This window comes from Anthonomus grandis, chromosome 1 (assembly GCF_022605725.1).
Source record: "Anthonomus grandis grandis chromosome 1, icAntGran1.3, whole genome shotgun sequence".
Lineage (NCBI taxonomy): Eukaryota > Metazoa > Arthropoda > Insecta > Coleoptera > Curculionidae > Anthonomus > Anthonomus grandis.
The window spans coordinates 17,710,248-17,723,086 of record NC_065546.1 but is presented as its reverse complement, the minus strand read 5'-3'; the positions used below and the strand labels follow the sequence as shown (position 1 = coordinate 17,723,086).

Here is a 12,839-nt window from a genome sequence, read left to right as displayed (position 1 = left end):
AAAAGCAGAACAACTAAAGATGGTACTTGTCGATACGTGTTTCTGCTTTTTAGCTTCGTCAGGGCACAACAATCAGAGAAACAAAGCAAAAAATAACGAAAAAAAACATAAGAGATCACAAACAGAAGCAAACAATCAATTTGGGTAATTAGCTCTATTAACTCTGGTTTTGGAACAAAAATACAGCACCCCCACTAAGAAAACATAAGTTTCCTTAGTGTGGATGACATAATTTCTAAAGATAACCTATTCTTTTGCCATTTAACTCTTCGTACTATCTTTAATTTATTTTTTCATGTCTGTATTCTGTCACTTTTGGTTTAACCTTAATTTTTTAATTTTAAATGGCATATTCGGTAATTTTTATATTTTTCTATATAAGGTAATATTCTTAAAACAACGATACTCTATTTGTCATTTTTAATTCATAACGGAAAAAGATCAAAGAATAGGTTTGCCACTAACCAAAACTCTTCATTTTACTTTCGTGTTACACGTGTTCACTATCGATGTTAACATCTTCGGGAGAACCTTAAAACTAAACTAAAACTGCTTACAAGAGGCTTTATATTATTTTAAATGTTGAAGCAGAGGGAGTGAAGAAGACTATAAATAAGTTGCTAAGCATGATAAATTTGCGTAAGATAACGTATTTTATTTTTTTATTAACATTCTATATGAATTTTCAAAATAAGGAAACCTATATTTTAGGCTTATATACTTTTAAAATGTAATTTAATTTTGAAATGGTATCATAACGAAAACAAGCACTTTATGAATGTACATTTTTTCTGAATATTTTTATGTCAGCTTTACTGGAATCCGCCAACAAATAATACACGCACAAAAAGAAAAATATAATGATTTTTAACAGCATGCGGTAATATCGGTAAAATACTAATTAAGCATTAAGTGGAGCAAAAATAGGCGTAAAAGGGAACCTTTGACGAATTAAATACTCATATAATGCAATTTTTATAACAAGAATAAATATTCAAAAAAAATACAATTTTTTTATTTTCTTAAGATATACACTACGTTTTTTAACGTCATGTGAAACGATTTAATATATGGAGGGTTTTAAATCAAACATTTTTTATAAGCATAGGTCTTAACCGTAGTATAATGTAAAATACAATTTATAGTAAATTATAGTAAATTTCTTGTACTGCTTTAATCATAGTATAGACTGTAACAACTTCACAAAGACAGGCTGACTCATTAATAGGTTATGCAATTTTTTAATGTAACTTGTACTCCGTGTTCTATTTTGTTTATTCAAGAGTATCTCAAATGTTTTTTTAAATCAGAAAAAGATTAGAGGCGTGGTAAATGAGTTATGACCCCTACTTGGTCTTTTTTAAAAGTAGCACTTTTTTCTCTTTAAAACTATTTATAACACTAATCACTTTAATTTTTAATAAATATTTAAAAAAATAAAAATCTGAATTTTTAGCATAAATTACTCCATATTTTTAAATCATTTAATATATGATTCAAGTTATTTGAAACTATCTTTCTTGATTCACGTAATATTAAGAAATTCAAATAGCAAATATCAACATGTTTAAAACTCTGTTAGTTATACGCCTAAAACTTAATGAAATTCTCCATTTTATTAATTTATACATTTCTCAAATACACTATAATTGTCTTTTGTCATGATTCAATAAAAATATATACGTAAGCTGAGTAAACATTTTTAGCTAAAGCAAAAGAATTTTATTATATGCGAACATATGTTCGCAGGTACATTTTTGGTATAAAATAGAATAGGCATTTATTGGTTTAAGTTCAATCATCTAACAGCCTAGATCATATAATTAAAGAAAATCTATTTTTCGTTTTATATAAAAAAATTATGCTTAATTAAAAACTCTAAATAACATAAATGTAAGAAAAAAACCATAATTTTGTTTTAATATTTTTATTTTATTTTATTAGTATAGATCAATATAAAATATAAGAAAATGAACGCTCCTGTAAATACTATTATTCAAACTATTATTATTTTCTAAGAACTAAGCACCACTTAAAATAATACTCTCTTAGCTTATTTAATTTAATTGTCAATTTTTAAGTAACATAACTCTTACTTAAGTGAATCTGAAAGAACTCGTCCATTATCTTAAAGATACCTACGTAACTAGAGAAAAAAATGAAAACTCTAAGTCTCAGTCTCAAAATCTTTTTATGTATTAATCAGGTAACATGTTTCGCTAATAAAGCATCATCAGACCTTAAAGCTAAATGACCTGCTAAGTATATAATTTTTTTTTCTTAAGTGAATCTATTTAAAGATATTTAGACAGATTAGATTAGTTTGCCGGACAGGAAGGTAGCAAGGATGAACTAAAGGCAAAATAAAATCTAATTTAATAAAACATAACTATCGATTGGACGCTTCCAAATATTTATTTTAAATACATAGCTTAAATCTTATACTAAATAAAATGTTTTCTTCGGAAATATCGACAAAACACATTATTTTTAAGAAAAGTTTTAAGCAGAGATTTTCTTCTTAAAGTTTTCCATTGATATAAGTTTTTGGAAATATTCCAATCGTCTATTCTTTTTGATTTTTCAAATGTACGTAGAACAGTATCCCTTATCTCCTAAAATTTTTAGATTTTCTCTGTTCCATAGTGCTCTAGGCTTTATAATGCGGGATTCTCGAATAGTTCATGCTCCTGCTTAGATTCATGCCTGCGCATGAACCTAAACAGGCCGTTTAATGCTAAACAGGCGTACAATAAAATCATTAAACACTCTTATTTTAATATTTATATAATTTTCGTAAAATATATAATTCCAAGACAAATTGCACATGTCGGCATTTGTTTACGTTAAAGTTTCTAAAACAACGATATTTAATAACTTTGGAAATGCAGCTTATTTTCATTAAATTTAATTTGCAATATATAATTTTATGGTCAGATATATTATCTGCAGGTGGATGTGTTCCTTATTAGAAACCAGCAGCATATTTGTCGTTACTCTTGTGGGTTTTTCAGTTAATTGATTTGATAGGTTGTAGTTTTCGAATAGTATAGTAAGTGAATTCTGAATATCTAATAACTTATTATTAAAATTCCCTAAAAAAACAATTATCTACAGCTATGAAAACACATTCAAAATTAGTAGTAAAACATCAAAATTTAGCATTGATGGCCTATAAAAAACACAAAACTCATAATATTTATTACCCAGCCTCATTTTAAAAACAAGAACTTGCAGTGTACAGGTAGATCAAACATAAATTGCCATACCTCCTTCCTGGTAACCCTATCTTTCCTAAACATTTGATAAGTTCCAGAATCATCTTCCTCTGATAACAAAAAACCTCAAAGTTGTGTATTTCTATCATACAACATAAAAAATGATCTTACATTTCAGAGGCCAATTTTTAATTCGTAGCTTAAAAATTGGCCTCTGTAGTAAATCTTTAAGTTTAATTGTTTTAGAAAAAAGTCGTTGGGTTTTGACTTAAAAATTCAATGTTGAAATTGTATCTTGACCCCAAAAGTCATGTTTTAAATTTTACATTTTGATATGTATTTAACCCTAGAGCTGAAGTAACCCTTCAAAGTCACAGTTTTTGCAACGAGAATTGGTATTTCGTTGTATATTTAGTCCGAAATCATGAAAGGCGAAACATCTTGTGTTCATCTTTTTATTGGAATTGAAATAAAATTTATCAAATAATTAATTTCTTTTGACCCAGAATTACATTATATTCGATCTATTTTAATTCTAGGCATCCTTGAAAATTTCCATTTTTTTTAAGGCCTTAAGACTAGGCCTAAATAATAATAAGTAATTTTTATTTCTTCATGGGACGAGTACACCATAGCCTGAAGTCCGAATAATTGGTCATCAAATTAAAATGCTTTTTGCATTCTGGATATTGTTGTTTCATAAATATTGATTGAAGAGGAAGCCTTGAACATCAATCAAATCAATGTTTTTACGTCCATTGGCTTGTATGCATTATTTGTAAGATATTGTTATTCTTTAGTATAGTTTATAGGTTAAATGTGATTGACCAAAACGCAATCTGGAGACTTATATATAAAATATTTGAAAACCCAATACTCTTTCAATATATTTAATAAAAACATCTTCACAATTTCGGGATAAAAAACTGCTGTTACGATGGCTTTACCCAGAGGTTTTGTACACATTTTATTTAAACTGATATAAAAACTCTGCAGCTTATTAACTAAGACTCCTAAAACTCTCATATCATATTGTCTCATAAAATTGATTACATTATTTAGTCAGTGTAACATATTCATTATGATATGAAAATTTAGCTATATTAGTAGAGGCCCTGGAGAAGATTATAATAAAACACTCTAAAAATGCTAAGTAATAAACCAATCAATTTTGACTACTTAATAAGTTTTTATAATATAATAGGATCTAGAAGTCAAAAATACTTAAAAGTTTTCTCTTAAACTCGCAAATATCCCAAAATTTAGATAGAAAATGTTAATTCATTCCAAAATATATAAGAGCTTATATTATTTTAAGAAATTTTAAACTAAAATATTTTAATTAGGTTTTATTATAGCTCATCTCCAATTTATTCCAATTTATTTGAAATGTCTCCCTAAAAAGGTTTACGGCTCAAAAGACGGATTTGAGAAATGTTTATTTGTTGTTAAAATAATTGTTATTTATTTTGTTTTTGTTTGTTGTTGTTTTCTTTTTGCTAAACTTATTTAATTGTAATAATGTAATATAGATAATTGTTTTTGTTTATCAATAAATAGCCAGTATCTAATATATCTTTTTATATTAAAATTTGGTTCACTAAAATGCTTGTTTTTATAAGTTAAAACTAACCCAAATTAAGTTATAACTTGTATTTAACCAATTAATAAAAATCCATAAACAAGCGACATCATTTATTAAAAAAGGCACTTCTTAAGTACTTTATGCAATATAATAGTAATAACGTAGTCCAGACGGTTTACAAAAGGATCAATTAAAATTTAGAGGCAATAACATTCCAGATGTTAAATGCGCCAGTATGCCTTGTGTGACGGTTTTAAGTACTTTTCGATGTTATTCCTTGTGTCAACAATTTACCTCGCGCCCACCCCATTAACTTTCAAACGGATTTTACAGTTTGGTGGAAAGTTGATTACCGATTAGAGCCATAAAAAAAGCCATTAATTTTATAATCTTGTTGTGGCAAACAACGCAGAAAACACTAAAGTTAATCATGCTATCAATTGCTGGCGTTTAAGCTAGGGACCATAGTTCAATATTATATGAATTCCCGGCTACGTAGGTTTCAATGAATTCCTGTTGATAAGTCGGCAAAAGACGCCAGATATAAAAACGAAGAATTAGCTTTGTTAAGGAGTGATAGCGGAGCATCCACCAACCTAATTATTGACAGGAACAGTTAATCAACCAGCAGTTAAGCATTAGATTTAATAGGAAATTACTGAGCGTAGAAGGTTGAGGTCTCTTTATTTTGAGGTCGAAGGCTAAAGTTTTAATCTTAAAGATGATGATGATCACCCTTGAAGATGATAGTATTGATAGAAATTATAGATTAGATCAAAGACAAAAATATGTATTGTGAAATACCGAGTAATATCTATGTAGAAGACATATATACGTATCTTAGTCTTTTACAAATATGTATCTGTAAAATAAATTAAATTAACAAAAATCCTACTTTGAATTGTATTAATTTTTTTAATACAATTTAAAGATATATACCCAAAAAATTAATGGACATACATAAAACATAAATGTTCAATAAATATATGCATACAAGTTTTTCCCACTAGCCTTAAAAAAGCCCAATCAATTCTGTTAATAAATTCAGCCCCTTTGCTCTTCAATCTCTTTGCTCCCGGCTATTTCCAAAATCTTTAAAAAAGCATTAGCCACCCAAATTGTGCACTTCTCTAAAATAAATATTTTTTTTCGGACTGCCAATTTGGATTTAGACAGAACAGAAGCAGGATGCATGCTGTGCTTGAGCTTTCGTTAAGCATCATGGATGGTTATGACAACTATCTCTATCTGTGGCACCTGCTCTGTCTTCTTAGCAAAGCTTTTCATTGTATGTCTCATGAGCTTCTACGTCACAAGCTGAAAAATTATGAATTTCATTGAATACTGTAAGTCTCTTAGAATTTACTAAAACTTGCATATGCATAATTTAAATAGATACGATCTTACGTGCATTTTACCAAACTGTTTGGCCTTTGCATATTTCATTAATGATCTTTAAATGTTCCTTTTTGGATTATTTGTTATCCAAACCTTTAATTATTATTAAGACAAGCAAAATATAAGTCAAATAAATAACTATACTCCACTCCAAGACTAGATTAAACCCTTAAAAATGGTTGCTTGAATGATATGTGGGTATACTATTATATTAAACAGATCAAGCAGTCAATGTGAACAATAGTCTCCTAATTAAAATTGAAATATTTTCTGGTTTTTTTCAAGGTTGGTATTTAGGGCATCTTACTTAATATAATCATTAAAGACATATCAACGTATTTCTCTTTTAGCGTTTCTTTTTTTACTTATGTAGTGTATGTGTCGTATGGGAAACATTTTTAAATAAAAATTATTTGTATTTGCCAGGATTATAAAGCCGTTTCATAATATCCCACTTACATAGCTCATCATTAGGATTTGGAAGTTATGTTTGATGCATCATTTGCTTTTAGTGGCCATATTTTTTACTGTATCAAGTTAGTGATATAAGACATTTTTACATCAAGGTAAAATAAAAATCCTGCAGTTTCCCTTCACTTATTTATTAAGCATTTAGTCTAATTTAAAATGCCCTACATGTTTCGGACATAGTGGTGTTCATCATCAAGGGATAAAAGGTTTAAAATTGGTATTGGATATACGCCCCAGGGTTTGATCCCATGTCACAAGCCCTCTATTTGTTATTATTGTTTTTTTAATTTTATTATTTTTAATTTTATTTATTTACATTCTATTGTTGACGAGAATGCTAAAAATATCATTAAAATTTAATCAATATTATTATCAATAAAATTTTTATATCATGTTGGTCAGATTCCTTCTTGAATATTATTCGTTACTGTGGTTGCCCTTTTATGCTGTATAGTTACATTGAAACACTTAACGAATGCAAAAAGCTTGTTTACTTCTTCTCATTATAAGATTATTTGTATAGCTATGAGCCTGTGTATAACCTGTATAAAATATTTAATATAATTTTACTAAAAATGTGCCATTTGAACTAGTTTATACAAAATTTCTTCATAGTCTTTTAAGGACTTGTATCACTTTTAAACAGGATTACCATCGTATGTATCAGCTGATCTAAACACTTTTTATTATATCATAATATAATATTGTACAACTTTTAAATGGGCGAACGATTATTAAGATATTGATCATTAAATAATTATTATCTAAAATATTTATTAATGTTATATATTAAATATATATAAAAATATATACTTGTTAGGTTATTTCGTTCTAATTGCATTTCACTGTTAATAAGTAAATAAATAAAAACATCCCTTATAAAAAATGTATCTTTGTAATATATTTTTGTATACCTATTTATAATTTAATTTTCCTCGTTTCTGTTCCGTTCTAACTAAAAGGCTAACTACGCCTACGCTTGTACCCTTCACGATATCTTTATATATGTTATTAATTTTACTAGCTCACTGCAAGAATAGATTTTTTACATTTACCTAAATAATCCCGATCAGAAATATCAATACCCAATTTGAAAGCCTGCATGAAAGAGAAGTTTTGAAGCCCATAAAAATATTTTTTCTATAGAGTGAATTCTCCAAAGTAGAGTAACATTATGGTTTAGGTTATTTTTTGAGTACTAGAACAGGCAAATTCATAAGTAGCTGGTTTAAGCTAGAAATATTAATATTCTTATAAGGCCTTCATAATCTTCAAATCTAAACCCTATAAAAAATATTTGGGCGGATTTTAAGAGATAACTAGCGAGCAACAAACTTTTTATATTTAACATATATTACAAGAATATAAGAAAAAAACTATAAGAAAAAAAAGTTTCTAATGACAAAAACAAATACGAAAATTGTAGGAAATATTTTCAAGCTTTACCTGCTGCTGTACGTGGGCACTGAGTACTTAAGCTAACTAAATTAATATTTTTTTTGTTTAAGTTCCTAATCTATTGATCTGTTCATTCGAAAAAATACGTATCAAATAAATAAAAAAAAAATCAATTCATTATTAAGACTTAAAAAAAATATAATTTTGGTTTCTTTTCGTTTTAAAGTAATTTACTTAAAAAAAAACGGAAACTAAAACTCTTACCTCTTCAGAGTCTTCTGACCCAACAGCACATCGTGAAACAATAAACACAACAGCAACAACAAACAATAAATCATTAAGTTTCCACATATTGATAGTCACCAGATATAAAACAGCCAAGTAAACAGTCAAAAATTCATATTTCTGTGCCGATAATGCACGAAAGAAAAAATAATCAAAAATATAAAACGAGCTACGGCGATGTTCCTCGGTATTCTCAGCCTGCGATGACCGTGCCACTGACTACCACCAACTACCGACCTGGTGTAAAGCCGAAGAGTATCTATACACCAGGCTCCAGTGTGACTGCCAAGCAAACTCGGCGGATTTAATATTTTAAGACAAGTGTGGGTTCGGTTCTCTCGGTGAGTTTAAATGGATATAAATGCAATAGGGTAAGAGAAAATAAGAAAATTAAGGACTCGAGATGAAAGGAACTTGACAGATTCATTAAAATAATAACTGGTAATGTAAGAAGTAGAGTTCCTGGAGTAGAAATCGAGTTAATGAAATAGTAAAATGTTAGGAACGGAAATAACACCTCAGTTAGTAGTTAAATTAGCCGGCAATACCTAGGTTTTCTTCTTATTAGTAAGGGTGGGGGGACAGTGTTTGGCAAGCAGTCTTAAAAGTCTATTTCTGACAACCTCTGAAACTTCTTTATTACTGCTGGCCACCCTATTAAGTCTCCCTAAGCAAACAACCCATCCTCCTCTTGAAGGAGAGCAATCTTCTCCGTTAAGGACCTTTAGCTCCCTGATGGCAGAAAGGGGATACCCATAGTTTCTCACCTGATCTCTTCGCATTCTCCTATTTAATAATATGCCATTTCCTCTGCCACACCACAAATGAGTATAGCAAACTGGCCACCATGCCTAAGATATGCAGATGTCTATTGAGTCTACATTGGCCTGTTAGGATACCAGTTAGATCTGTTATAATCCTTCTGTGCCAGGACAACAGCCACGCTGTCCTAGTATCGGTGCTGCGACGATACACCTCCTGATAGCCCTGTATGGACCATTCTTAAACTTTGATACATCCACATTAAAGAAATCTACTAGCCATGCATGTCCTCTGGCTTTGCGTTAATAGGCAGTAGAATTAACGTTTTCTTCTTTACCAGTTTTACAATAGCTGTACGCCCTGCTACTCCGGAATGATGCTGTTATAGGGCGCTATCCTTCATATTTACAGCGCCTTCCTCTGAATTCACAGTGGGAGTTCAGGTAAACCTAGGACGTTCAGGGCCGTACCTGGTATAGTTCTCATCGTAGCTGTAATGCCAGCCTTTGTAGTTTAGCCTGCTTTTGAGCATCTAAAGTCTTATTTGTTGACAATTACTAGATCACCAAGTCGTACATGACTCTAGGTCTGAGCACAGCAGTATATTATAGTCAGTGTAGGATATTGGGCTTTATACATTACTTCCTACTAACAATACTTTGAAATTGCCACAAAATGATAATTCATTTTAAGAAAAAAATCCATTCTGAAGCGGAGCCAATGTAACATAGAAAAGTTAGTGTGAGAAGTCTTTTCTCCACAAATAAAATGCTAATCGTAATTTCAGGTGGCAAAGAACACTTGCCGAAATGCATCACTCCTGAAATTAGGATTAGCATTTTATTTATGGAGAAAAGACTTCTCCTACTAACTTTTCTTTGCTACAAATGATAATTCCTTTGTGGACTGCCTTGATGACGTGTTTGCTTAACGTTGGCCTGTTCTCCAGGTACACGCTTAAGTAATTGACCTTTTGCTGGATATGCAGAGATTTTTGGTACATTATTGGCGGCCTTGGTCCTGCAGGATTTCTTCTTTTCATCTAAAGGACTGTAATGCCTTGCAGATCTCTGTATTTTAGCTGTATTTTAGTTTTAGTTCTGTATTTTTAATGGCGCTCCCTGCTTTTTTAACTACGGCTTATAGAGCAGTTTCGACAGAAAGCTCTCTATGCGGGTTGATTCCTATGGAGTGGATTTGCCCTCAGAATTACCGTATGTAAATATTTGTCAATCATCCTCTATAAGTTCATTAGAAAGGACGTTAAACTGATGGGCTTCTAAGACTTGGCCAGGCTAAAGCCCGCTTTGGTGATAAAGACCATATTCGTTGCTCTCATGTATTTGATACATATTCCACTGCTACGCTGGCTAAGGATTATGTCCGGGCTCAACTGCAGCATATTTGGGATTACTCCGTCTGGCCCAACTGTCTTGTTTGGACAAAATTTACTCACTGCTAATCTAGTAACGCTATTCTAGCTAGTCAGTATTTATCCAGCCAATCCTGAATCAACACTTCTTATACTTCTTGTACTTCTTGACCGGATTTGTAATCGCATCGACCTCTCCTAGAAAGTGAGTCACGAGAGGATGTTTTAGTGTCTCCTCTTTCATGCAAATCCAGCTCCTTCTTTTAATAAAGCTATTTCCGAGAGACTTTATCCGCCACGGTAACTTATGAACTCTGTCGCTTCTAAGAGAATATGCTGTCTCAAAAGCTTCATTAAGTAGTTGACCTAATTTATTTACTCTTATTTCTAAATATTCTCTGCTATAGTATCTATCTAGCCTATCGGCCAATGCGTGATCCGTGGATTCCTTCTATGCGTTGCAATCACCTCGTTTGAATCTAGTTCCAACATATGGCGGTTCTCATTCCTGTGATAAAGTGCCTTCTTATCTCGTCGCTTTTTCCTTCCGGCGCGGCTTTTTTCTTTATTCCCTTGGCTCAAAAGTCCTCCCGAGTTCATTGGCTCTTCTTTCCCTTAATTCTTTTGGAGCCGCTCTGCCATAACTTTTTTGAGGGTTTTAAGTGATGTGTAATAGCGCATTTTGGATGCATCCATAAAATATCAGACTCCACAGAAGGTTATGGGATATATGGCCGAGATTATATTCCTTTGTATGAGGCAGAAGGAACCTGTCCAGGGGCCGTATTTTTGAAAGCATTCGACTTTGATTCGCATACGGAATATCGATATTCGTATTTTCGACCGCTTCGTATGCGTACTTTTTCGCATGCGATGTCTCGAATGGGTATATACCATTCGAATTTCAAAGTTCGTGTGCGATTTTCAATTTGATTCTGCCACTTGTCTTGTTTTGATTTTAAACTAGCTTTGTATTTTTTTTTAAATTTGTGTAAGTTATTTAAGTATTTTTGTAGTGTTTTTTTTTTGTATTGAAAAAGAAAAGGACAATAATCAAATGGCAAGATTAAACAATTTTGTGCAAAGAAACGCCGTCGATGCACTGGAAGAGACTGAAACTCTGGCAGATAGAAGGAATAGGATGTACTCTTCAATTCTTGACCCATTTGAAATGTATTCTGATGTTCAATTTAATAAATTATATAGATTAAGCAAGCCTATTATGATGAAATTGATGTGCTCTTTATGTGCTCCAGAGACTGTGTCATCTGTCCGCTACTTTGTTCCACAAGGCTTGTGCAGTTTTACTGATAAATCTTGGGTGAATTTGCCCGACTTTAATTCCGGGTGTTCTTCCATAAATGAAACTAGTTCTTTCTTTTGCTCACTCGACACAAAACCGCAATATTTTTAATTTTTTGAATCCATCTTAAAAAAAAATCAATTCGAAAAACTCAAGAAACGCCATGAAAAAAAAACCAAAATTCCCTGATGTTTTTAAACTTAAATTTTAGGTTAGGTTAAAATTTTTTTATCGTTTTCATCCCATTTGACATGGCTTTCAAAAGCATCCTCCCTCGACTTTACTACATTGCCACTACATTTCATGTTCGTATGCGAATGAAATTTCGAATGCTGTTTAAAAATGCACTTTTTAATTCGTGTGCGAATTTTGCCGCTCGACTTTGTTCGCATTCGAAGATTCTCGCATGGTTTCGAAGATGCGGGCCCAGGCACCACCTTGCTCCTACACCAACTAAGGCAAGGATGGGCCCTGTACTATCCAACGGCCTGGGCAAAATGCGTATCACCTACTCGTTAGGGGATTCGAACTTTCTGTTGCACTGCCAGTAGCCGACCATCCAATGACAGTATTTACATTCTATGTTCATTTGAAGGTCTTCCTACTCTGCAGTACCTCAGGTGGAGCTTTTCACTTAGACTTTATATTAAAATAAATATAAGTATAATCGATTTATATTATGGATATTTATTTTAAAATGTTTTATTAAATTTTCTATGAAACAACCCGGCTAACAGAGATATATTACCTGTGATGTAATATTAGATTTATTTGGGGATATTAAGCCTCACGCGATTTACAATGAATGTAAGTAATATAGATAAAGATTAGACAGACACATATACATACCCGCGAAACCCAAATTTCCGCAACGGCGCTCTAGAAAGTTATATTGAAGAAAAGTTTGTGAAAGTGTTGTAGGTATATTACAATTATATCTCACAAATACGTAACAATGCAATTCTGAGCGACTTAATATATTAAAAGACTATGTGCATGTTTTAAAAAGAATCACATAATAAAGAATTTAACTATTAAGACATAAAA

At 31.2% G+C, this 12,839-nt stretch overlaps 1 protein-coding gene across 3 annotated transcripts in view; it reads right to left on the bottom strand.

Annotated features, from left to right (window-relative positions):
* The window catches only part of LOC126737930 (SPARC-related modular calcium-binding protein 1), a 98,456-nt gene extending 89,824 nt beyond the window's left edge, over positions 1 to 8,632 (bottom strand). For all 3 annotated transcript variants that reach the window (XM_050443037.1, XM_050443045.1, XM_050443055.1), the window contains exon 1: positions 8,335 to 8,632. In XM_050443037.1, the coding sequence (XP_050298994.1) occupies positions 8,335 to 8,421 (87 nt within the window). In that variant the 5' untranslated portion in view covers positions 8,422 to 8,632. The remainder of the gene's footprint in view (positions 1 to 8,334) is intronic.
* Positions 8,633 to 12,839: the final 4,207 nt, after the last annotated feature.